This window comes from Trichosurus vulpecula, chromosome 4 (genome assembly GCF_011100635.1).
Source record: "Trichosurus vulpecula isolate mTriVul1 chromosome 4, mTriVul1.pri, whole genome shotgun sequence".
Taxonomy (NCBI): Eukaryota; Metazoa; Chordata; class Mammalia; order Diprotodontia; family Phalangeridae; genus Trichosurus; species Trichosurus vulpecula.
In genome coordinates this window covers 299134271-299161982 of record NC_050576.1, presented here as the reverse complement: position 1 = coordinate 299161982, position 27712 = coordinate 299134271, and the positions used below count along the sequence as shown (strand labels likewise).

The window sequence follows — 27712 nt, the reverse complement described above, 5'->3', positions numbered from 1 at the left end:
CATTCCTTTAGTGCTTTAAAATTGTCAAAGCACTTTACATACATGATCCCCATTTAATCTTCCAACAGCCTTAGAGGGAAGTACTACAGATATTATCATCTCCATCTTAGGGATGAGGCAGCAGGCTGAGAAAGGTTAAGTGACTTTTAGCTACTAAAAGTAGGAAGTGGGATTTGAATTCAGGGCTTTCTGACGTGAAGTCTAGCAATCTATCCACTATACTTTGCTTTTCTATACTCTTTCAGTTCTGAGATCTTTGAACTCATAAGGTTGTTTGAGGAGAGACTTTTTAGGGATAGAGAGAGGTCTAGAATCATGAAGTATTAGGTATATGATACATTTGGCTTTCTTTCTTTGTTCCCTAGTTCAAGGATCAGGTACCTTATCATTATCCGGTTTCTTTGTATGGACCCTGGTTTCATTTCTTTTTGTTTCAAATATCTGATCCTTTTTTCTCTTGCTAAAAACTCACTCCTGAGTTAACTGGTACATATCTCTTTCTTTCCACATTCTGTCTTCACTAATCACCTTGACCCATCACCTTCAACCGTGCGTCCTTCTCAGATACAAGAACCAAAATCATTCTTAGATTGAGTGAGAGTGGAAACTTTATTAATACTACCAACTTCTCTGCTTAAAAGTTGTACAAGAAGCACTCTATAGAAATAAAGGAAAAATTAAGTACCTATCAGTTAAAGTTAACCATACTTAATTCCCTAAACACCAGCACATATTGAAAAACAAATTTAAAATTATTGATGGAGTAACTCTGTATAATAACTGTCTTGAAAGAACAATAACTAATTTGAATACTATGTGGTTTGTAACATGTGAATGCAGATCTTAAATTACTTAAAATTTCAATAAAATTTCTGTTGTCACTTAAGCTAAGCATCATTAGTATAGGCTTTTGGCCTGGGTTATGTCTCATAATATTACATTATACATACATAATATTACATAATAAACATTAATAGCGTTCATTAAAATTGAATTGTACCTCTACTATTCTTTTTTTTTCTGGAATTTCTCCATCATTTGTAAGCAATATTTTATGAATGTGTGTCCTAATAATATTGAAAGCTCCTTGTTTTTGTTTGTATGGGGTGCTCTGTATTATACAATATCTCTACAGTCATCGTGGGTTGCTATAGCCAAAAAATCTATCACCCCTTGACTAATGTGGTGATGAGACTGGAACTCAGGTGACAGAAACACTCCATTGCTAGGCCCGTACTTGAAACCTTTCTTTGTTGGTAGGTCCTTTGTACCAAAGGTAGTGGTTTGCTGGCATAGACTTTAAGAATATACCTGTGGATATGTAGGTTGATTTTAATATTAATATTAAAAATGATTCATATAATCAGTCAATAAGCATTTATTAAGCACCTGTTATATTCCAGGTACTGGATTAGACAAAAATGAAATGTTCTTTCCTCTCAAAGAGCTTGCATTTCAACAGGAGAGGCAACATGTATAGATGCACATATAAAACAAATATAGAGTGCCCTAACCTTGTCGAGGTGTGGCACTGGCATCTAGGGAGATCATGATGGGTGCCATTATTACTAGTAGAATGTGCTGTCTGAGGTGAATCTTGAAGTAAACCAAGTATTGCAAGAGGCAGAGATGAGATTGAAATGCGTTCTAAGCTGGGAGATGAGGCAGTACAAAGACACAGAGGTGGGCAGTGGAGTGTTATGTGTGAGGAGCAGTAAGAAGGTTACCTGGACTAGAGCGTGTGTAGAGCTGATTTAAATTTGATAATGCTGGAAAGGTACTATGGGGGCCAGGCAGGAAAGAGTTTTAAATGCCAAACTGAGGAGTTCATATTTGAACCCCTAGGTCAGGGGTAGGGAACTATGGCCTCAAGGCCACATGTGGCCCTCTAGGTCCTCAAGAGCAGCCCTTTGACTGAACCCAAACTTCACAGAACACATTGGCCTCAAAGCCACAGGTTCCCCACCCCTGCCCTAGGTAATTGGAAACCATTAGGGTTTATTAAGGGTGGGAGAGGGTGAAGTAGTTATACCTCTGCTGCTTTCTGAAAATTACTTTGGCAGTTGAGTGGAGGATGGGTTGACGAGAAATTTGAGGCAGAGACACTAATTAGGAGACCATTGCAAGGGTCCAAGAGATGGATGGGTGAGGACCTCAACCAACATTGTGGTTGTGTGACTCAGGTTAAGGTACACAAGAAATGTGGAGATAGAAAAAAACAAGATTTGGCAATTGGATTGGATATGTGGGTGAGTGAGAGTAAGAAGTTGAGGATGTCACTGAGGTTGTGAACCTGGATGTCTAGAAGAATGATATGCAATCCTTTGTCCACTTTCATTTCTTAATCCTACGTATTTTCACTGGAATGAATTAGATAATAGAATCAGTTACGGAGAAATAAAAGATTGCCTTGCTATATTAGGACCTTGTTGTGATGAGAGAACATAAATGTGTAGAACACTTGAGAGATGGTTGGAAAACTTTGTCTGTCACTGATTAGCAGCAGGTGAGTAGGAGTAGAGGAGGCAGATGGCGACAGGAATCCAGAGTGGACTTTGGTAAGACATGAGCATTGATGAACTGCAGTAAAATGCTCAACCAAGGTGAATGCCTTTTGTGGAATGTCATCATACTCTTGAATTGCAAATGTTCATGAAAATGAATACGTGATTTAGTGGTGAGACTTCACCATCTGGAGATTTTATTTCTATTCTCATTAAGTAAATAAGGGCCATTCAATTTATGATACGACTTAAGTCTAAGATTGTGACAAACTTTAAATGTTTTCTGAGTATGGACACAGGTTTTGAAAACTGTTTGATTACTGCAAGTAAAGCCAGTCTAAGCATCTTGCTTCGTAGCTTGTCTGAGGTAAAAATCATTGGTTAGGTAAATCAGTCAACAGCTCATCTATTTTTATCTCAAGGTAGTTTGGAAACAGTAACAGTACTAAGCATAGTTTTGAGGCAGTAGTAAAGAGCAAGAGAACAAAGAGGGTTCATTTATCTTAACATCTGGTTTACCTAGTCCCATAGTACCCATTGATCAAGCTGGTGCTATAAGAGCTAGCACATGGCAGAGGGGGAATTGAAAGATTGGTGAATTTTAAGAGGGGGCAGTTGGTGTTCCCCAAGGACCTTATAGAAACCATAAAGTTTTGAATTAGATTATTTCTGTAATCCCAGCATTATCCCTCTGTATTATGAAAGATGAGAGAATTGAAATCTAAAGTCACATAGCTATTTAATGTTAGTGCTGAGACAACTAGGTGACTTTCTCCCTAGTCTGATGTTTCCTCCCTCCCTCCCTTCCTTTACTTCCTCCCTCCCTTCCTTTCCTTCCTTCCTCCCTTCCTTTCCTTCCTCCCTCCCTCCGTTCCTTCCTTCTTCCCTCCCTCCCTTCCTTCCTTCCTCCCTCCCTCCCTTTCTTTCTTCCTCCCTTCCTTCCTTCTTCCCTCCCTCCCTCCTCCCTCCCTTCCTTACCTCCTTCCTTCCTGCTTTCCTCCCTCCCTCCTCCCTCCCTTCCTTACCTCCTTCCCTCCCTTTCTTCCTTCCTCCCTTCCTTCCTTCTTCCCTCCCTCCCTCCTCCCTCCCTTCCTTACCTCCTTCCTTCCTTCCTGCTTTCCTCCCTCCCTTCCTTCCTTCCTCCCTCCCTCCCTTTCTTCCTTCCTCCCTTCCTTCCTTCTTCCCTCCCTCCCTCCTCCCTCCCTTCCTTACCTCCTTCCTTCCTTCCTGCTTTCCTCCCTCCCTTCTTTCCTTCCTTCCTTCCTTCCTCCCTCCCTTCCTTCCTTCCTCCCTTCCTCCCTTCCTCCTCCCTCCCTTCCTTACCTCCTTCCTTCCTGCTTTCCTCCCTCCCTTCTTTCCTTCCTTCCTCCCTCCCTTCCTTCCTTCCTTCTTCCCTTCCTTCCTCCCTTCCATCCTTCCTTCCTTCCCCTCCCTTCCTCCCTCCCTCTGTCCCTCTCTCCCAGTTCCTCTCCCTTTCTCCCTCTCCCCTTGCTCCCACTTCCCCTTTCTCTCATTTCTTTGAGGTAGAGAGCTCTTCAGCAGTACTGCAATTTAGTCTTTGAGAGTTGCTTAGGGGGGGAAGTGGAACTAAGGTTTAATGATATATGAGATTGGACTTCAGCCTAGGTCTTATTGACTCTAAAGCCAGGTTTAACTCCTTATTCATGTTCCTTCTTCCAATGAACTTATATAAAAGATCACATTTATCTAGGTGGCAAAAATGGCAAATTTTTTAAATTGAGAGTAGATTTCATAAACATTGTTATTCATATAAAGTACAGTTTATACAGCCCCTAATGGATTTCATTTATATGTCTTTAAGTTTGTAAAAATGAATAATCTGCCAATTTCATATTCATAGTATTAATAATTATGATTTACTTGATGAACAATTTACAATTCATAATATTTTTGTAATTTAAATATTCACTAGACATTAAAATTAAATTATTGGTCTAAAATTGAGACATAAAGATTAGGAAAAAAATACATAGAACAGCCAAAACCTAGTCAAGTTAATCCACTCTACCTGTTTGATTGCAGATTTTTTCCCACACTGATGGGCAGCTATCTGAGGTAGTGATATCCAGTACAATCAACTCTCGATTATCTATGGTAATGAGAGATAACAATTGCATGGATAATCCTAAAACTATAGTTTCAGCCTCCCTTCCTACCATCTGCTGTGGCCTGAGCATGTGCTTGGGTCTTTGGGGAGAAATGTTATTTGGGGTGGGGGTGGAGCCTCAGGCTGGCATGGGAGCTGGGTAATAATATGATCATACCACCTTGGCCAGAAGGGTTGTGGAGGAGCCTGGGACTGGGACTGTGTTGTTGGGGAGTCTGGTGGGGCGGTGGCTGCAGCATTCGAAGTGGCTTTGCAGCAGCAGTTAGAAGGATGGGATGGCCAGTAAATAATAGGTTGTGGGAAATCATGCACATTTGCAGCAAGGCCCCGTCCATGCTTTTCTGGTCAGTGGGATGTTAAAGGACCCTTAGAGGGCAATGGTAGCAGTGGAGCAATGCACTAGCTCAGTTTTGCTTGCTAGCCACCCATATTTTTACTTGCCACAGGTGTGTGCTAATCTGTAGATTAGATCTAAACGTGAAGCAAAGTTTATTTTGAATAAGTGACTGATTTTAGGAATCCAGGATAAATTTGTAATCATAGTTGTTAGGGATTTAAAAATCTCCCAGGTCAATTTTTAACTTTAAACTTAAAACTTTAATATAATACAAGAGCCTCATGTTATTGGCATAGTAAAATCAGAGTATTATGAAGCTGCAAAGTAGGAGTGGTTATATAGAGCTCTGAAATTGACAACTAGGTATAACCTGATAGCTTTTCTTTCTTTAAAGCAAATGTTATTCCCTAATTTTCTCAAATAATTTATTTATGGTCAAATAAATTACATTTTTAATATGCTTGATTGTCTTTTGAAAATCTGGAAGTGCATAATTTCACTCAAAAGTGTTTGTTAAAAAAACAGACAAAAACACACTAAGACTATAAATCATTAAAAATTATGTGAAAACCTTACAATTTTCAGCTGTTTTAAATTAGCATTTTCTGTTCTACAAGACAAGCAACTTAAAAGGGTACAGTTGTTCTGAGGTAAATTACAGTATCTCAATCTAAAAACTTTTGCCCATCTCCATTTTATTATCTTAAAGGCTAAAATGCTTTAATCTTTTTACTTGAAGTGTTAAAAAAGTTTATTATTTGTAATAGACTACTATTTTAGGGTCCAGTTTGCTGTTATGTTTGTATGACCTTAGACTTTTATTGTAGCCAGTAAGATTTTAATGGTACTTTTTTCATTTATTAAATATTTGTAGGTTGAATAAAATGATTCTTCTAATTTTATAAGGTGATAAATTCTTAAAATAAGTACTTTTAAATAAGGTTCTAATAGTAACATGAACTGATGGCTACTTGATTATTTATATTGGACCAAAGAATATCTGTGATCTGGTATCATGAAGATAAAATGTTATAGTTTTAAATTAGTGTAACCATTTATCCTTTCTATCTTTATCTTCTATCTATAATGTTATGAATAAGTTAGGTCAGCTAGAAATTATTTGCTGAAGATTTACATTTCTAGAAACTAGTCATAGACAATTTACTAAGAGGCTCAATCTGTATGTAATACTTGTCCCTTCTAGATTTTACATAGACCAGTTGGACATAGTTATTTTAGAAATTTCTTTCTTCTTTTAGAGTAGCAGTTTTACACTTATTTATTTTCATTTAATTTTAGTATTTAATTTGGGTTGTATGACTGTGCAAGTCACTTAACCTGTTTGCCCTATTTTCCTTAACTGTAAAATGGGGATGGTAATATCACGTACCTCCTGGGGTTGTGAGGATTAAATGAATTATTCGTACAGCTCATAGCACAGTGCCTGACATATAGTAGGCACTATATAAATGCTAGTTATTGTTGTCATCATCATCATCATCGTCGTCATCGTCATCATCATCATCATCATCTGTGGGGGAGTAGTTGAAATGAGTAAGAGTTTTCTTGAAAAAAAAATTCAATTTCTGATGATTAAATGAAATGGTTCCAATTAACTATAGAACCATTCAGCAAGAATGGTTCAACTGCTTCAGAGTTGGAGAGACTTAAATGTATTCTAGTATCACTGCTGTCAAGCTTCTCTTTTTCTGAACAACTAGTCTCTTTTAACCTAATATAAACTTTAAAGACTATATTACCTTTAAAAATAAACAGATAAACTCCCCCCAAATGATTAAATGCTTAAGTGTTAAGGTAGAAGTTTATTAATCTTTGATTTTAAAATATATATTCATGTTGGATGGTCTGGACCTTTACTAGTTTTGAAATTCATATGGATATAGAGAATTGAGGGGGCGGTGGGCTTGGCCTTATTTGGATCTTGATGTTATTTCTACAGCTTAACCTCTGAATGACAAACATTTATGCTCTGTTTATAGGGCTGCTTAATAATATAGCTATGGCTACTTTATGTTTTCTTTCTAGTATATGGTTGCATCTTTTTATGTCAAGACCTTTTTTTGTAAAATGGCACAATATATGTTAGTATGTTGCTTTTCTGAGAATTTACTAAGTAAAATCCAGACATTTTAAATATTTCATTATTAAAAGCCTGCTTTAATATTTCTGAATGTTTTATTTTATTTTGTTCTTTGGATAAAATGGTGGTGGTGAATGGAGGTATTCCCAGTAAAGCCTTATCTTCTTTAATGTTTAGAGTATCAGCTTGGGGCAAGCATAAACATACAGCATTAGGGAATATAAAAAAATTATTTTATTTAGAGGTTAAAAATAATCCATTAGCATTTTAGAGACCTAAATTTGAATGAAAGCTTTAATGATAATATATATGTGAATGTGACAGCAGTAAGGTAAAATAACTCAGTGCCCAGTATTTTCTTTTCATTCTTTTGAACATTGACCAAATCATCATAATTATCATCATCAAAGCACTTTTAAGTCTCTGTCTAAATTTGGTGCTATGATAAGAGTGAATTAAGTAAATACAATTCCTGATTAAGAATTCGCATATGTGACAGGCATGTCAGCAGTGTACTCTATATATGTAAGGGAGATGTTCATTTATAAGGTTGTGAATAAATGAAAAATATAGGATGTTTGTATTGTGAAAAAATACCATAATATTTTCAGTTAGTTGTAGAAGGTAAGTGTTTATTTTGGAGTCATAGGACCTGACTCCACTTAATACCTTTGAGACCTTGGGCAAGTCACCAGCTTTCAGCTCCTTTACCTGTAAAACGAAGGGGTTAAACTAGAGGACCTGTAAGGTCTCTTCTTGTTCCAGATGGAAGATTTAGTGATCTTATGTATTTCACTGAAGAGGTGGGGTATCTTGATTTGTTCCAGTGAATTGTGGTAGTAGTAGCAATGGCTGCTGAGGAAATAGTGAAATTGGGTTGGAGGTCATTGCAACAGAGGCGAGTGTGTGTAAATGTAACTTGGCAAAAGAAGCAGATTTAATAGATGAAAAGGGTGGACATATTAGTAATTATCACCTTTCTAGAAATTAATTCTCTCATTCTATCCATAGGAATTTAGCAAATTAAATCTTTGTATAAAGTCTTTTTAAAAAGGTGTTCTGTACTGTACTGAGTATAATGTAAGTATCTCATAAATAAAACAAGTAGATTGATGAAGTATTCAATACACTTGAATGAAATTATTAAACTACTTAATGTTATGTTAAAAATAGGAATCTTTGCTGAACTAAAATATGTCTTTAAATAGAAATAGAATATAGACAAATTTTCTGCTTACATTAAATTAATTTTATTAGTAAATTGGCATTTTATCATTAGTAGGAAGTATATTGAGAATTTGCTAAAATTTGAGTAAAATTTTTGTGAATTTGAAATTTGCTACCTTAATGTGTATTGGGTAATATTAAGTGGAGAAAAATTATTCTCACAGTTTAAAAGAATTTTCTGATTAGACGTGAAATAGGCATAATTCAATACCTATACATGATGATGACTTTGCAGCATGGAGATTTGGGGGAGAGGCGTAACATAGATATAAAACAAATTATCACATTCACATTTGGTATAAAATTATTGTATAAGTGTATTTTATATTTGTAAATATGTATACATATTTATATACACACACATGCAAAAGATATTTTTTGTTTTGTTCACATTGTATCTTACAGACGGTTGATATTCATAAAGAGAAAGTTGCAAGGAGAGAAATTGGTATTTTGACTACCAACAAAAATACTTCCAGAACCCATAAAATTATTGCTCCAGCCAACCTAGAACGACCAGTTCGTTACATTAGAAAACCTATTGACTATACAATTTTAGATGATATTGGGCATGGAGTAAAGGTATGTATTATGTTTGTCAAAAGTAATTGAGAAAGTTTCAGAAACTGAACAGCTTGATCATATAATATTATATTCTTTACCTCTTGCAGTATTCTAACAGGTTCTTATGCTGCTAAAGCTATAAAAATCCCTTTGCTGCTGCTGTTTACCTATTTTACCGATCTTCTTCTAATTGGTGCTTATCCTTTAAGGTTACCTGAATTCACAAATTAAAAATGGGTCGTCTTTGCATGAATTGCATTTCTTCAATCTATTATGGTAATAACTCATGTGATGTGGTATATGAATATCTTAGTCTTCCTATAGTAGACTTTAAATTCTTGAGTGTGCAAATTATTCGTAGTGTTATTGGCATATTTATTCCATTTAGAAAATTTGTTAGCCAGGTTTCTGACTTCATTTGTTAAAAACAGCAATTTTAGATGAAAGACCGTTTTGAATTTTTTCAAAATAATTTTTATGTACCAGGGCTTTTAAAAAATAAAAATAGTGTACTTGTGGTAGATAAATTATTGCCATTGCTATTATGCTAATTTTGACTTAAAGTCATAAAGCATTTAAAAATATTAAACTATACTTTTTATATAGATTTATTAATTCAACAGGTACTTGAGCTTCTACACCATGCAAAGCCTGGTGCTAGACATAGAGGACATAGAGGATAAGGATGGAATACAGAATACAAAGAAATATAAGACATGGTCCCTGCCATCAAGAAGTTTTACTTAACTCAACAATTTTTATTAAGTGACGACCTTGTGCAAGATATACTCAGGTAGCCACTAGAGAACCCTCTGTCTTGGAGACTTATATTCAAAATTTGTCAGTGTTACGATTTTTTAAAAGCTCTTTTGTATAAGTGATTCAGAGTGTAAAGATTTAAGGTAAGAGATTCCAGGGTCGGATATCCATTCTTTATTCTCATGTTACCTATGGGGAGTGAAGAGTTATTATGCTTTGGTCCTTTAAAGAAGTCAGTTGTTCTTTTATATCTTGTCTTCAAAGTAGTAAAAAAGACAATGACATTTCTTACGGATGAGTGGGCATTTTATAATAATTCATTTAATAACACCATACAATACAATATTCCAAAATATGACTTTGAAATTAAATTAGTTAAATATTAAGAAAGTGAGAGAAAATGAGGACATTTTCTTCTGAACTTACAATAGATATAATCATTGATTAAATAAAAAGCAGAGAACTCTGTGACTTCCATCTTCGTATTCTTAAAGCACAGTGCTTAATGTCACTTAAACACTTTGATTACATGTTAATTTTATAAAGATTTAGGATTGTATGTACATACAATTCATGCAATTATGAATAAACACAATTCATGCAATCTTTGTTAGTAATTGGACAAAAATGAATACAATTCTAGTTTGAAATCAAATGGAATCTTTTCCCATTTAATCTGAATCAGAAAGTAAAAATATAACATGGGTGTTGTGTGTTAAGTCCAGCATCAGTTGGGGAGTCCTCAAGATTAAGAGGTGACTAGGTTGCCTAAGGAGGGAGGTGAACTGACATAGGTTGGAAAAACAGAGCAGGGTAAAGTGTCCAGGCTGATTAGTGGTGGAATAGGGCCATAAGTATATGATTCATTTCTAGTTTGGGTGAGATAGGGAGACCCATTCTCCCTACCTCCTGTATCCCCCAATAAAAAAACAAATATTATAACCTTCCTAACTCTAGAAATATTTTAATTCATTATAATTATCAGGAATTTTGCTTTAGGGTAGACCTGAGTATATTTAGGTTGCTGTATGAAGAACGTTTACTAAACCATGTGCAAGCCAGGCAGTTTCAGTTTTTGGAAAGGTAATTAATAATGAATATTTAATCTAGCTTGGAAAACTTCTGTGATTTGTCAAAAACTAGAAGCAAGTAAGAGTACCCAGAGTACTACCTAATTTTAATAATGAAAAGACACAGAACATAAAACAATGAATTTGTGCTTCACAATTTCAGTGAAAAAGATGTGATTTCTTTTCATTTCTTGTTTTTATTCTCTAAATAGAGTGTTAGTGCTATAGGACTCCAGAATTTTCACTTGTGAGTCTATTAGTTTGGGGACTTGTATGTACTTAAGTACTTTTAAGTTTTGAATGAAGCAGTGTCTTTTAAATCGTTTCATCTTTTAAAATCTCCTGTTCATGACACATTCTGCTTTAAACCACTCTTTCTATGATCTATTGAAACATTATTTTGTTAATGCTGAATGCTTAACTTTGTTTTTCTTTCTTTTTTCCTTTCTCTTCATATCCTGAAGTTCCAACTAACCTTTCAATGCTTTTTTTCCTTACCTCTTTTATTTGCTCCATTTATGCATTAAGTGGTTGCTTAGATTTAAGGTAAGAGATTCCAGGGCTGGATATCCATTCTTTATTCTTATACAGAATGTTACATATGGGGAGTAAAGATACATCACTGATCCTTTAAAGAAATCACTTTTTCTCTGTGATGTCTTTTATATCTTGTCTTCAGGGTAGTAGGGAAGACTGTTACATTGTTTTGGATGAGTAGGTATTTTGTAATGATTCATTTAATTACAACAAACATAACTTTCTAAAATATAGCATTGAAAAATTAAGCTAGTTGAATGTTAACAAAATGAGGGCTTTGTTCTTGAATTTGCAATAGGACCAACCATTGCAGTAGAGATCTTTATCTTGTTTTATTCCTCCCCCTGTGTAATATTCTTTTTATCCTATATACGGTGTGCTTTATATATTTTGTGACTGTGTTTCACTATTTATTGTTAATGAATGTGAAATATTCAAATATTTACATTTTATGAAACTGAAGTGTGTTTTTTTAAAAGTTGCAGTATCATAGTTTTTTTGAGGGAAATAATGTCTTACTTCCCATTAATGGATACAATAGTTATATTTCCTTAATTTCAATAAAGCTTCTCTTAATGGAACTTTTTGAGCCTTGAAAGTCATGATATGTAAAATATAAAAAGTTATAAATATTTCATAATGTCACACACTGTGCTAAAAACTTTGAACAAAATGTAGATTGAGACTCTGTGTTTGTTGCTAGGTTTTTGTTGCTTTTTTATCCCGCCTGCTTCACACTGCCCTAACCCCATAACCCCAGAGAGGGAAAGATAAAGGGATGGAAAGAGGGCAGATGTTAGTTAATTGAAAAAAAAAAGTTTTTAATTGCTGGAAAAACTGAAAGGCTAGGAGGAGTCTTTACATCTAAATAAAAGGACTAGAAAGGTTTGATATAGTGGGACTTCACACTATATACTGAGATCCGTATGACATAAATAATGCCAAAGAGAATTCTCTTGTTGGAACTCAAATAAGAAAATGAGGTAGACAGATAAAACAGAGATTTGGATCAAGGGGAAGAGAGGGAAAATATGAACAAAGTTGCACTATTCTGTTTATAAAGTAAGTTTTACTTTCAAAGAAATACAAAGTTGTTTTTCCTTATAAACAAAATAGGATCTGTAATGGAGTATATTTTTTCTTTGGCTTATGTAAAGTGATAAAACTCACTGAACCTGCACAAAGATTTCTTTAAAATTACATCATTCTACTAAAGAGTAATATTTTTCACAACAAATTCTAAGGACATGAAAACTCAGGGTTAAAATAGACCAGTCCTATAAAGTTAATAGTAGTAAGAGGATTCTCATAGCAGTATCTTAGGGGTTAATTGAATTCATTTCCTTGTCTACTGTATTATCAACTAAAAATAATTTTATAAATTATAATTATAATTTAAATTATGATTTAAATTAAAAATTAAACTTATGATTTTTAAATTTATAAATTATAAAATAATTTTATAAATTTATGGAACAAAAAATGAAGAAGAGAAGGGAAAGGTTAAAATGGAGATAAGTGGGGAAAAATGAAGAAGAGTAAAAATGTTTTATCAAGATCCTATTGTACAATTTCTTCAACTCATCTAAAATTTCTTTCCAAAAAAAAAAAAAATCTAAGTACTGAAATACTGCTGAAACAAATTACAAAAGAAGCCATTTTCTCAATCTGCGTTTCTAGTCCATCATCTTTCTGTCAGGAAGCACAAACATGCTTCATCATCTGTCCTCTGGAGTTGTAGTTGGTTATTGCAGAATTCTTATGTCTTTCAAAATTGTTTTTCTTTTTTAATACTGTGGTATTTTCCTGCTCACTTCACTTCATCATTAATAGATATAAATCTCTGAAGTTTTCTTAATTCATTCCATTTTTTATTTATTAACTTAAAATAATATCCCATTACATTCATATGATAGTCCCTTTGGTTCCAGTCCTCTGCTACAACAAAGTATTGCTTTGAATATTTTTGTCTTCTTTGTTTGATCTCTTTGGGGAATAGGCCTAGTAATGGTATCATTGAGTCAAAAGGTCTGTACAAGTTAGTAAATTTGAGAAACATAGCTCCACATATTTTTCCAAAATTGTTGATCAGTTCATAAACCCATGAACAGTGCTACCCACTAGTTAAGGTCATTGGGTTTATTGAATATTATACTACTGTGTTCCTTTGCTTGTGGATCTTGCATACCTAATCTGCAATTCTGATCAACTTTTCCATTTTTAAACCAGTTCAGATAGTTTGAGACTTATTACTTTGTAGAGATCAGGTACTGTTAGGCTCTTTTTCTTTCTGTTTGTTTTCATGATTTCCTTTGAAATTCTTGATCTGTTGTGCCTCTAGATGAATTTAATTATTTTTATCTAGCTTTTTATAGTGATCCTTTCATAGCTTTATTGGCATAGCAATGAATTTGTAAATTAATTTAGGAATGATAATTATTTTTATTATGTTAGTTTGCCCTAGTTACAAGTAATTAATATCCCTCCAATTATTTGAGTCTGTTTTTTTTAAGATTTTGACAAAAAAAAACAACCATCTGCTAAAAAACACACACACACACACACACACACACACACACACACCACTAAATAGCATAGGAATGAATATATTTTTCCTTAGCAGAGTAAATATTATTGATATAAAACCAAGAATGAGAATTATATGTAATAGAGAAACCATTCCAGAGAGATCAAGGGTAAAGAAAGATGCCTATTATCATCACTGTTATTTGATATAGTTCTAGAAATGGCAATCTAGTAGTAAGACTAGAAAAAGAAATTGTAGATATAAGCATAAGCCAAGAAGGAGGAACATTAATGCTTTTTGCAGATGATACAGCAGACCTATTTAGAGAACACTAAAGAGTCAACTAAAATTAACTGAAACAGTAACACCTGCAGAGTAGCAAGATAAAAAAAATAATCCTGTGCAAGTCATCAATCTGTATGTTATCAAAAACAGGCAACAGGAGGAGATGGAAAAAGATACTCCAATTAAAATAACTAAAGAATGCAACCTTGTTGTTTTTGTTATTTAATTGAGTTTGTTATTAGTCCTTTATGTTTATTGTTTTTCCTAATATTGAACCAGCCATTCATTCTTAATAAAATGCAAATCTGGTCATAGTGTGTAATCTTTTTAATATGTTGCTTAGTCTCTTTGTGATGTATTTTATTCAATATTTTAATGTGATATTCATTGGGACGATTAGTTGACTTTTCTCTGCTTTGTTCTCCCTGGTTTATGCATTCTGTATATGTGTCATTAATGAATTTTAAAGGATTCCCCCCCACCTTTTTTGTGAACAATGCAATACTGGAATTGATTTTTTATTTTCATGTTTGGTAGATTTTACATGTAAATCCATCTGGTCCTGTATCTTTTTTGTTTGGGAGTTCATTGATGACTCATTTAATTTCTTTTCTGAGATTGTCCTTTTTAACTATCCTATTTTTAGAAAAAATTTTAGATATATTTTTGTAAGTATTCATACTTCTCATTTGTTATCAGTTTTGTTGGCATAGAGTTGGCCAAAATGATGTCTAATGATTTCCTTCTCACTTGTTGTAAATTCTCCTTTTTCATATTTTTATGATGACAATTTGGTTTTCCTCTCTTTTAAGAATTGGGGTAGTAATGAAGATCATGTGATATTTACCCCCTCTGTATTTTTATACTTGCCTTCTAATATGCCCTAATTGTTTGAAAAGAGTAAATTATACTCATTGCTTTCTCTTTTCTTGTCTAGTCTGTTCCTTTTCCCTTCCATTTTATTTGCTCTCTTAAGACCATTTCAGCTGAACCAAAAGAACACACTCCTAGTTCATTTGTGACCCTTGAGGATATTATGATTGTGAAGGGATATTTTTCTTTGTTTCTGTTATTAGAATGTAAATACTTCATTTTTATTTTATCTTCTTTCTAAATTACTCCTTGCCCTATTTTGCCAAGTTGTTTTTGATAGACACCTACCTTTTCTTCTTTTTTTCAGTCTTTTGACTTTATTCTAATATTTCTTGTTGTCTCAGGGAGTTACTGAGTTCTTTTGTAATTTTTAGGGAACTCACTATTGGTTTCTTATTCTCTATTCTAAGCTATTTATTCTTCTACCAGTTCTTACTTCTGCTGCTCTTGTTCCCCTTAAAATTTCATTTCTTTCACATACTCTTATAGTCCTTGTGTCCAAACCATTTTTTTCTCTGAGGCTATACTGATAGTTGTTCTGAAGTTTTTTTTATTATTAAATTTACTTTTTGGGCATTCCTTGATACGTAATATTTCTTCATAATGTTTGGTGCTCTTGTTGCTGGCTTCCATCTCTCTTAGTGTGTTTGTACTTAGAGCACTGGTAGGCTACAGTGTACCTCCTGTGGTCTTCTGGTCTCCCTGGGGCATATCCCTCGTCAAGGAACTGTTGTGGGTTTCTGTTTCTCATAGGATGTCCTTAGTTATTATATTGCTGAAGACTTCAGGCCTGTTCCTTTCTGATCCAGCTTCTTTGCTGGGGAAGACTATGCCCTCTTCCAGCCATCTGTGTCTTCTTGGATAAGAGCATGGTGTGAGAGCCTTGATAAAAGATAAGAGAGTGAGAACAATGTTTTAATTTAAATGGAAAGAAACAGAATGTTTTGAGGCCACTAGAAGCATTTATGCTCTTAGGTCTTGCATTGCCTTTGAGCAGCAATTCTTACCAAAGTTGATCCCTTAAGAACAGAGGCAGATTATGAAGGGATCAACTGATTTTCTCAGAGTATGTTCATTAAGTAAAAGGTTAAATGTAATTTATTTTAAAAATTCGTTTTGGTTTTATTTTCAGTTCTGAATTCTTTCCCTCCAATCTTCTCTTCCTTGTTGAAAAACCAAGAAAAACAAAACCCATTAAAAATACGTGGTCAAGCAAAACAAATTCCTGTATTAGCCATCTTTCCCCCTCCCCCTCTCAAAAAATGCTTCAATATGCTGTCTGAGACAGTCACCTCTCTGTCTGGAATATATAGAATGTTTCATTACTAGTCCTTTGGAACTGTGGTTGGTTCAGTTATGTTGGTCTAAGTTTCTAAGTCTTTCAGACATTTGTCTTTTATAGTATTATTGTTATTAGATAAATTGTTTTCCTGGTTCTGCTCACTTCATTTTGCATCAATCATATAAGTCTTCCCAAGTTTTTCTGAATCATGCCCTTCATCATTTCTTTACAGCACAATAATATTTCATCTCATTCATGTTCTATGGTACTTGTTCAGTCATTCCACAGGGTTCCTCAGTTTCTATTTCTTTGCCACCACAAAAAGAGCTGTTTTAAATATTTTTGTACATGAGTCCTTTTTCTTTCTTTGATCTCCTAGAAGTATAAACCTAGTAACAATATTGCTGGATCAAAGAGTATGCACAGTTTAATAGCTTTTGAGCATAGCTCCAAATTGCTTTTCAGAATGTTTGGACCAATCCACAGTTGCCTGAATCTTGCATTATTCTACCAGTTTTCTCTGAGCCCTGCTAGCATTTGTCATTTTCTCTTTTTGTCAGCTTTGCCAACCTGTTGGGAGTAAAGTGGTACTTCAAAATTGTTTAGTTCATATTTCTCTGACTATTTGTGATTTAGAGCATTTTTTTCAGATGGCCATTGATAGCTTAGATTTTTTTCCTTTCAGAACTACCTATGTGTATATATATTCTTTGACCCAGCAATACTTCTAGACATACCCATTGGGGAATGGCTCTTATTCTTATAAATTTGAATGAACAGCTGTCGTGTCTTCTTAAGTTCTTACTGCCTTTCTCTCTCATTGTTTCTCTGTTTAGCTGTCCCATTTTTTCTTAGTTCATAACATCTGTTTCACTTTCTCATATGGCTCCTCTTCTTCCAAATCTTCATTTAACTACTCTTCCTTCTTACTCAATTGGTCTGTCTTCTCTATTTGCCTGCTCCCTTCTTTTTCTAAGCATACATCCACCCAATTTCATCCTCTGGTTAGGTGTAAGGCACCTGGGGAGTCTCACAGCATGATGAACAGCAACTCCCTCTGTGTTTTAACTGAAGTATTGGGTAAAGGGCATAGGCATTTTCCTTTCAAGTTACATTAATGTCATCCCTTATTTCCTTTTTTTACCTGACTTTTCAAATGCAGTATTTGGTTTCTACTTGTGTTCTGTATTGCGTGTTTACAAGTTAGTATTTCCAAAACTTGTATTTGATTTATTGATTAAATTCTGAATCTATTTTAGTTTAACATAAAGGTGGCTATCATTGGGGAAAGCATAAAATTCAGATAGAATTGGGAATTCTGCGTGAATTCCTTAATTGTAAATTTTGTTAATCATCATATATATATATGAACCAATCTCATAGAAACAGCTTAACATACTGGAAATCTTATAACTTATTTAATTTTACCTGTGTAAACATAAGTACCAAATTTAACTTTATACTGATTTATTATTTTTTTTTTGGACAACTCAGACAGGTAAGTAGCTTATTCAGGTTTGATAAATGACATGTAGAAGATACTGCAATTTAAAGAAGCACGTTAGTTTCTAAAAACCAAATAAAGAAAAATTTCAAGCTGGAAAAATTGTTTCATATGCCCCGTATATAGAATAAAATGCCTCTTTCACTCATTTTATTCTCTCCCTGCTCCTTTTTCTCCCAATTCCTATGAAATTAATGTAGTTTAGTGTCTCTCTTTTTATTCCTCATCTCTTTATAGTAACTTTGGGTTTCATGTTGCTTAAAGTTGAGCTTAAAGGACTTCATTAAAGAATGCAACAGTAAAATAAAAGTAAATGACAAAATAAAATTTTAAATTTGGTCATTTAACTTATAATTGTCTTCCAGTATAGATATACTGTTTTGTAATATGAGTTCAATAATATGGTTTATTATACCCTCTAATTACTAATGAGGGGAAGAGCAAGACTTAGTTTATTTTATTAATACCTAAAATATATTCCATTTTACCTTTGTTTTTAAGGCAACAACAACCATGAAGAATTATAGCTTTATTTTTTTAAAATCTTGAAAGGTGTTATTTACCTTTGAAGACTGTGTTAACATCCCCCACAACTTGTTCACTGTTTCATTCATGTATGAAAAGTATTTTGTTTTTAATAAAATATATGCGCTTTATATATTTGTGAAATAAAATTGACTCTCAACTAAGAAAAGTGAGCACAAGTAGCATTAGCACATTAAGATTTTTTATTTACACCAAGGTTATATTTAACGTCAGATCAAATAATCTACACAGTTTTTGGATCTGTTTTCCTTTTCATATTCATCTTTAGCAGTAACTCTGATAAATTTTATGTTGAAATAGATTCCATTGTTATAACTTAATATCTTGTAGTTTGCGCTTCAAATATTCTCTACAAGGACAAACTGAACATGGATACATAATCTGGTTAGAAAGGGAACATGCTTCCTTGATTATTTTTGGAAGATAGCTATACAAAATATCCGTGTGCATATGCATATATTCTATCTAGAGGGAATGTTTAGTAGTTACTTTCAGATACTACTAGATATACAGATGGTATAAAAACTCATCAAGTTGTGGTAGCAAAGCATCTAATCAAGTTGTGGTAGGAAAGAACTTGATATTAGACTTGAATCGTAGTGGCCTTGTACCTTTTATTTCAGACCTGTAGCCAGGTGTTCAAATTTTGGGGGCTGTGGATTTAGTTGTGATGGAACCCAGTGCTTCCAGATTGCCTGCCTCCTCTGGTACTTCAGTTTTCAGTGAGGGATGGAATAGGGATTGGGGCCTTATGCAGGCTTTGGTTGAGTGCTGTGCCTCCATGCATGAATTTCTCCTTTAGGAATAAGTAGCCAGAGATGAGCTTACTGTTGGCTTTAACACAATAAACCTCAAGTCCTGGTCCAACTATTTTGAAAGTAGGCTACTGTGTGTCACAGCTAAGTTTACAGAAGTTTTCTTATTAGTGAACTCTAATAAAGTCACTAGATAGTCAATTAACTTTCTGTGATCTAAACTTGACCTATTTATTATCCAAATACTAAGTTATACTGTATAATCTATAATGCCGCTATAGTTTAGATTTATAAGTTACAATAGATTATATATGTAGGCCACTGAATATTTCATTTTATTTGGGGGAATGTACCTTATTTTTTATTATTTTAAAAGTGCTTTTTAAAAATAAGCAACTGCTTAAACATTTATTCAAATTGTTATCCTGTATTAGGGACAAGATTTTAATCTAATCAATCCCTCTTGAATTGTAGTTGCATGATATATCAGATGTGTCTTGCCAGTGATCTGTTGTTGGTGTGATGGCCTAATGGCAAATACAGTCTTTATATGTGTAATTGATCATTTGAAAACCCCAAATAAGGAAGAGTCCTTTGAGTACAACTCTAGAATAATAGCAGAGTAGAAATTGCATATGAAGTGCATGGCCTCTCTAATTTTTTTTCCTATTTGGTCCTTCCCCTATTCCCCTAAATTGTACAGCAATATTTTCCATAGGTGCCACATATTTCACTGCTTACAAGTTAAGTTGAGTTTTACTCACTCTTTTATGTAGGTGAGTACACAGAATATGAAGATGGGTGGGCTGCCTCGTACAACACCACCTACTCAGAAACCACCCAGCCCACCAATGTCAGGCAAAGGAACACTTGGGTGAGTATGTAACTTATGATTATAAAACAGCATGTAGCTCAAGTGATATGTGAAAATAAAACAGTACCTATTTAAACATGATTCTCATGATATGGAACCTGAAGAAAAAAAATTCCTCCCTGATTTTTTTCTGTCCTGTAAGTTGTCTTTCTCAGAAAGCAGATTTTGATGATAATAAAAGCATTTTCCTAGTATTCTTTGCTATCCATTTATAAAATACAGGTAAAATACTAGCGTAGACTTAGAGTTTATTACATAAACTACATTGGAATTTTGATGGAAACTTTTTCTCAGGTTTGTGGCATCTTTCTCATATTTGAGTTGAACTTACAATATTTAGTTGGATAAAATCTTTGCGTAACCCAAATTTTTGTGTAAACTTAAATCTGTACACATATTGCACTTATGTTTAGCTGTAGAAGATGGACTATATATAAGACTTCAGAAAAAAATGGCCCATTCAGGGAGAAATTTATCATTCTTCTGCTTTAGGGGTTCTTAACCTTCTTTTGTGTTAAGAATACTTGGCAGTGTGGTGAAGCCTATGGACCCCTTCTAGGAATAATTTTTTTAAATTCATAAAATAAAATAGTGTTATAAATCAAATCAATTTCATTGAAATACAGTTATCAAAATATTAAAAATAAAACAGAACAAGTTCACAGACTCTAGGTTAAGAACTCCTGTTATTACTGTAACATCATGATGAAAACTTGGCTTACTGTGATAATGCTTTTGTTGTGTTCCAGTGAGTATAATAGAACCTGGGAGGGAGGATACCAGGGTTATATAATCTTAGCTCTGTCACTCATTCATAATTATTGGGTAGTCAGTGATTCGGTTTTTTCATCTGTAAAATGGGGGTATTATTTGACCTATTTACTTTTTAGAGACATTCTAATGAATTGGATTTTTTTTAAAATGAAGAAAACCATAGTGTTTTGAAGTCTCAGATTGGCATTATACATTGTGCTTAAAAATGACTAAGGTGCAATTCTGTTTTTGGCCCCCTCACCAAAAAAAACCCCTAATTAACTGCTTTTAAACAGTTGAGAACAGGTGAGACTTGAGCTTAGATATGAGAAAAAACAATGGAGAAGAGAGTGTACTGAGACAACAAAAAGAACAGGAAAGGGAATGTAATAAAGTGGGAGGAAAAGTTTTTGTATGCCCCCTGGGAGAAACAGAAGTAAAAGCTAGGTCTAGCTAGTATTAGCAAAGAAGGTAGTGGGGGATGGAGAAGGGAATTCAAGCCAGAGCAGGAGAGAAAAGGGCTGAAAGTTAGAACCTGAAACTGAACTGCAGAGAAGAATAGAGAAGGGAAACAAAACTGAGCTTTGTTAGGTGTAATGCTCTGTCTAAATGTAAGCAGCTATTAGGGTAATAGAAAACACAACTGGGCAGGGACCTGAATAATTGTTTACTTGACTTCCCAATTTCCTCAAATGGAATACTTTTATGTCCTTCAAGTAATGCAGCAAAGTGCATAAGAGCTCTTCTTTTTTTTTTTAAATAAAATATTTTGTTAGAAACAATATATAAACTACAAACTACTTTGGTTTCTAATAGAGTAAAATTTATCTACTACCTTCATACTTTAAGGAAGAATTTTATATGTATGTGTGTATACATATATATATATATACACATATGTATATGTATGTACGTATACACACATGAGTTATCTAAAATTTGGTGGATTTTTTTGGTAGAAATTCTGAGGGTTGCCTGGAGCTTCAAGTTACAGTGCTTCAAAGAGGCATTTGGTGACAGTGTTAACATTGTCTTCTCCTTGCATAGTACTGTTATTCCCCTTTCCACCCCCCTACCATTTTTGTTTTTCTGCTTGCTCCTCCTTCCTTTTACAATATTAATTTTGTCACTCCTCTACCCCTACCTCTCTTTCCCTTCAGTGAAACAAAAGCAGGCAGTTTGATTAACTTTCTCTTCCCAACATCCTTTTGGAAGGGAGTATAAAGGTTGGGAGAAAAGGATTGGCTTGTTGGCCTAATACAGTCACCCCTACTAGAAAAGGGTTGGAAGAGCATACTTTTATATGGCATACTCTAAAAGACACATCCATTGTATCTTGTAATTCTTCTCCTTGTAATTTCTTCTCCCTTTCCAGTAACTTGTTTTATGCAATCCACCTGTTTCTGAAAAGTTATATCTAAATTAATGTACCTATTTTCTCATTATACATATATTTACATTGTAATTCCAGAGATGATATTTTCATTTCCAAGTGATTTTCAATATGTAGTCCTAACACTGCAGTTTCAGTCTCCCTTCCCCCTTGCTGTTTCCCAAATGAAAGAAATAAAATATTTAAATGTAGACGCTGTACACAAAAACCTAAACGCATTAACTGAACTGATACTTAAAAGGAACCCAGTAGTTTCTTTGTAAAGCAAATAATTGTTTTCGTGATACTGTGACTCAAATTTAGAAGGCAGCATGGTATAGTAGAAAGGGTGTTTCTTAGATGGTACATCCCTATCCTCAAGAGAAAAGGGGGAAAGGGATAGGAAAGAAAGGAACATAACATCCCAGGATTTGGCAGGTTTGTAGCAGCTAGTCAGTAGGTAGACCCAATAGAATGGTAAAAATGAGACATCCTATTGTTAATTGTTTTAGATTAATTCAAGTAAAAGGTGAATTAGGAAGAGTATTACTACCCCAAGGGGAGGGATGTTTTTTTTTAGAACTCACATCCTAAGATTCTAATTTTTTCATTGTTAGAATATCTTCTGTATCTCCTTATGTCATTTTGTAATTCAGGACATTTAAAAGAGAAGAGAACTAAATAGCTACTTTTTGGTTTTATCTCATCCTGTTCTTATTTCATATCCTCTAGCCCTTTAACCCTGTTCTTTTACAGGGAATTTTGGGGGGAAAACGAGAAAAGATATGTTAACAGAATCTAGTCTCATCTCTATGTTACTAGCTCAGAAATAGTAAGGAAGAGGATTAAGAGATGAGGGATAATGTTTTAGAGCTTACCCTTTGCCCCCAAATGAAGGAAGGGGGAAATGGATAATCAGTGGTCAGAAATGAAAGGTAATAGAGGCATATAAATTTGTAAAAATAGAAGAGCAAAAGAAATATTAAGTATTAAAATTTGAATCTTATATTTATGGATACAGTTGAATATTACTTGCACATATTCCTTTTCTTTAAAAAGGAAATGAGCAATATGGAAATTGGTTCTTTGAGCACCCAGCGGGGACATCATTGGGTTCCAGAATCTAGTACTAGTTATGCACTGATTTTTAAACACCTGTAGTATGGGGGGAGGGCATGAAGAATAACAATAGCCTGTTCTTTGGGACATTTGTAAGAGCTTGATTTAGTATTTAGAGAGCATTTTGAGTTTCCAAATAAAAAGTAGGTACTAGAAGACATGGGAATAAGAAATGGGGCATTTTTTGGTGTGTGTTCCGAGGTAAAGTGAGTACTCTTGTAAACTATGCGAAGAAAGCTATATTAGCTGAGGGAAATAGAGCTGGAGACAGAAATAATATTTAACTTTTAAAAAGCATAAAACCATACCCATTTAAATCGGATAGGTGGGAGGCGAGGGATACCTGAAGAAGAGGTGATTGGATGATGTAAAAACACACATTTTCCTATCTAATTACAATTTGTACTTCACTATTGGCAACTCTATCTTTGAATGTTATGCCTAAATTTGCCTAATTACACAATACATACGCTCTTCTTTTTGTAGGCGTCACTCCCCCTATCGCACACTGGAGCCAGTGCGTCCTCCAGTGGTACCAAATGATTACGTACCTAGCCCAACACGTAATATGGCTCCCTCGCAGCAGAGCCCTGTGAGGACAGCTTCTGTGAATCAAAGAAATCGAACTTACAGGTATTTTCTCTACCTCAGCACAAAATGTGATGGCCATAGTACCATAATCTGTTCAAATAACTTCAGTTAAATCTTTCTCATTCCAAACACCAAGTCCCTTTTCCTTGCTTTACTCCCACTAAACCACATCTACTCTCACCTTCCTCTTCTGACGTTCTGATACAACTTTGAGCAATCAGGAAGTCATATAAGAACAGATAATAAACTATCAACTTCTGTAAGGTTTAAATGTGCAGAGGGAAGGTTAGCTTAGGTGACTTTAGAAAAGATTGTGAACCAAAAAGTTAAATGTTGAAAATTTTTCAAGTTGTTTTTTGGTGGAACTTTACAGATGAAAAACTATACTTGGTAAAAACTTAAGTGTGGGCTAGCACACCAAGGCATGATTTTGTATTAAAGTTAATCAAATATATTTTCATTGTAAATGGAGGTTTTTTGGGAAAGGTATTAATGACATTTAGCATAACAAAGCTAGTGTTATGTCTGTATATTTCTAAAATTGAATCTTGTTGACAATCTAAACATTGTCAGATTTTTTTTTGGCATGAACTTTTAAAATAAAGTATTAGGAACAATGGAATTGTCTCGAACCTAGATTTTTTTTCCATTTTCCTATATTTATAAAACTACAGCGTTGATGTTGTTACAAAGATTAAAGTGGGGGGTTCTTACCTCTTTTTTTTTCCAGTAGCTCTATGTATTTCAGAAACTTAACTTACTGTATTCTGCGAAATTCTGATTACCTATTGTTTTACATCAATGTTAATGTTCTGGTGGGTCTGATTTCTTTAGCAGCAGTGGTAGTAGTGGAGGGAGCCATCCGAGTAGCCGGAGCAGCAGTCGCGAGAACAGTGGAAGTGGTAGTGTGGGGGTTCCTATAGCTGTCCCTACTCCATCTCCTCCCAGTGTCTTTCCAGGTAAACCCAAAATTCATTTGTATTTCTTCCTTTTTGAAGCCTAATTCCTCTCTTTTTATACAGGACTGTTTACCAGGCTTGAATAAATACTGGAAAAAATTTTCCATGAAAAAAATTAACAAGTGGTAATGACATATTTACTCTCTTTTTATTTTTCCCCTGTTGCTGTGGTTTTGGACATCTGGTGATAATTGGTTAGAAAGTGCCCTTCTTCTTCTATCTCAGTACTAATAAGACTAAGACTTTAGGTATCATTTATGTAAAGGGGTAGTTAGCTACCTTTGCTCTGTTCCATGGTTATAGATGGTGTCTCTAACCCGAGTTATTTATTTTGGAAAAGAATGACATTGGGCACAGTTGCAACTGAGTAAGTCTGTCACTGTGAATATATTATCTTTACTGGGAAAAACAAAACAAAACAAAATTCTACGTGCATAGCCTACTGACAGTTGGGTTGTTACAGCATAGATAGGAAGAAACTTTTGGCTATTAATTTCTTTGACCTATGAAACTGAATATTTTATGTGAAGTATCCCATCTTCTTCTCTGAACCAAAAAATATGCCAATAGGATTATTGTTTTTCTTCCTTCTCTACTTCTTCTCACCCTCCCTTTCCTCTTCCTATTCTCCTCCCTTCCTTTCTTATCCTTCCCATCTTCCTTCACTCCTTTCTCTCTTCCTGTCCTCCTCCCCTCCCTTCTTCCTTCCTCTTTTCCCTCTCTCCTGATCCCTGTCAACAGCTAGTGTACTCCTTCCTCAAACCACCTTGTATTTATTTTGTGAATATTATATATTTACTTTATATGTATATCCATTGCATGGAACAAAAGCAGTATGAGTGGGTACCAGTGTCAAACATTTAGTTATTTATTAATTGTTTACTGTCCTAGACATAATGCTAAGCACTGGGGATGCAAAAAGAGTCAAAAGACAGTCCCTGCCCTCAAGAAGTTCACAATCTTAATGGGAGAGACAAGCAAACAAATAACTACAAATAAGCTTATGTACAGGGGAAATAGAAAATAATTAACAGAGGGAAAGAGGTAGAAGATGGGATTTTAGCCGGGACTTAAAGGAAGCCAGGGAGGTCAGTAGGCAGAGTGGAGGAGACAGAGCATTCCGCACATGGAGGACAGCCACAGAGAATGGTCAGGACCATGAGATGGAACAGAAGTATATGTTGAGGAGGAAAGTGTAAGAAGACTGGAAAGGTAGAAAGGAGCTTGATTGTGGAGGGCTTTGAATGCCAAGCAGAGCATTTTGTCCTGGAGGATAAAACTGGAGTTTATTGACATCGGGGTAACATAACAAGGCCATTTGTTGTAGTTTATTGCATTAACATGATCAAATGTAATCTTATATAGAGTTAGGAAGAAGAATTTCATGGTTTTTTTTTTTAAGTTGACATTATGTACTTCTGTTTTTCACTGCTGTATGGAATTTTGGAATCTGGGGTTCAGAAAAATAAATTGTTTTCAGCACCTGTAACTAACAAAAAAAGTATGTCCTAATCCTATCTATCATCCTCTTTCTTTCCTTCCTTCCTTTTCTCTCTCCCTCTCTCTGTTTCCTTCTCCTCCTTTTTTCTCTCCATCTCTTTTTTTCTTCTCTCTCCCCTTGTCCCTATCTTTATCTGTGTTTTTCAAGTAAAAAAGGTCTTAAGTAAGTTATTTTTTCTTTATGGATTTATAAGTCTGTAGCAGTACCCTAAGCATGTTAACTTATTTGCTTTACATGTAACAATCCTTTAACATGAGCTGCTTTTTTCCAACTCTTGCATTCATTTGGTTAGTAATAAGGCCTGAATGCCTAACACTAACAACTCAAAAGGCTTTTTTTTTCCTAATCTTGGCTACAGTGATGGCGTTATTAATGCTTCATCTTCCTCCTCTTTCTGCCTAGCCCCTGCTGGCTCAGCTGGCACTCCTCCCCTTCCTGCCACTTCTGCCCCTGCCCCTGCCCCTCTGGCTCCTGCTGCTGTCCCCTCTTCCACTGCCCCAGATGGTGCTGCTGCGGGAGCTCAGCCCCTTGCTGATGGCTTCACTTCTCCAACTCCCTCTGTTTCTTCCACTCCACCTACAGGTGAGTGTCTGCTCTTTCAGGGGCAGATGAACCCTGCTTTCAGGCTGCTGTTGGTATACAGGCATAATTCTCTGTTGGGTTTTGAAAGTAGGTAGAGATTGAGAAGGAAAAACTACTTTTCCCATTAAGGCTAGCACTTTATTAAACAACAATGACAAACTAATACTTTAACAAATAACTAGTGACATTTTAAAAAAAAATTGAAGTAAGTATAGTTTGAACCTTTTGTTTTTGAATATCCATTAGATTTTTGTTACATATAGTAAAGTTTATATCATTTTTTTTTGTTTGTTTTGTTTTTTGGCAGGGCAGTTGGGGTTAAGTGACTTACCCAAGGTCACACAGCTAGTATATGTATCAAGTGTCTGAGGCTGGATTTGAACTCAGGTCCTCCTGACTCTAGGGCTAGTGCCCTACTCACTGCGCCACCTAGCTGCCCCAAGTTTATATCATTGAACCAGAGGATTTTAGCTTGTGATACTTTAGACCATATCTGTCTAAAATTAAGAAAATGTTGTATATATTTGTAGTTGGTCTTGAAATTCTTTTTTTACTTTGAGCTTACCCTTTTTGTTAGTCTTGGTTTCTTAGATTATAGACTAAAAAAATATCATTCCTGTAGTTATAAATGGTATTGAGCAGTTCAGAAAACTAAACATATCTCTTAATTAATAAGCTTACACATTAGAATTTTTATTGTAGTTAGAGCAGTGTCTCACCTGGATCGTAACTTGAACAATGAAGATTTTTGTTCCAGTCAACAACAAATTGATTTTTAGAGTTTAAGACTATTCGTGATAACACTGAATGGCACAGAGGTATTGAGGACTTTTTAAATCTGTATTATAGGTAGATAAGGAAATCCTGTTATTTCTGCATTGTAGGTTATTTTTTTTAGTTTGAATTTTTAAAAAAAATATCAGTTCCCAAATCTCTCCCTCTTTGTTCCCACTGTCCCATTC

General features: G+C 34.5%; 1 protein-coding gene across 9 annotated transcripts in view; it reads left to right on the top strand.

Annotated features, from left to right (window-relative positions):
- Nucleotides 1-27712, top strand: part of ABI2 (abl interactor 2) — a 111953-nt gene that overhangs the window by 41579 nt on the left and 42662 nt on the right. Inside the window, exons 3-9 of one of the 9 annotated variants that reach the window (XM_036754241.1) lie at nucleotides 4548-4619; nucleotides 8703-8879; nucleotides 11219-11236; nucleotides 19776-19873; nucleotides 23604-23750; nucleotides 24543-24667; nucleotides 26571-26750. In XM_036754241.1, coding sequence (XP_036610136.1) covers nucleotides 4548-4619; nucleotides 8703-8879; nucleotides 11219-11236; nucleotides 19776-19873; nucleotides 23604-23750; nucleotides 24543-24667; nucleotides 26571-26750 — 817 coding nt within the window. The remainder of the gene's footprint in view (nucleotides 1-4547; nucleotides 4620-8702; nucleotides 8880-11218; nucleotides 11237-19775; nucleotides 19874-23603; nucleotides 23751-24542; nucleotides 24668-26570; nucleotides 26751-27712) is intronic. The other 8 variants (XM_036754232.1, XM_036754234.1, XM_036754236.1 and 5 more) reach the window with 8 other exon arrangements.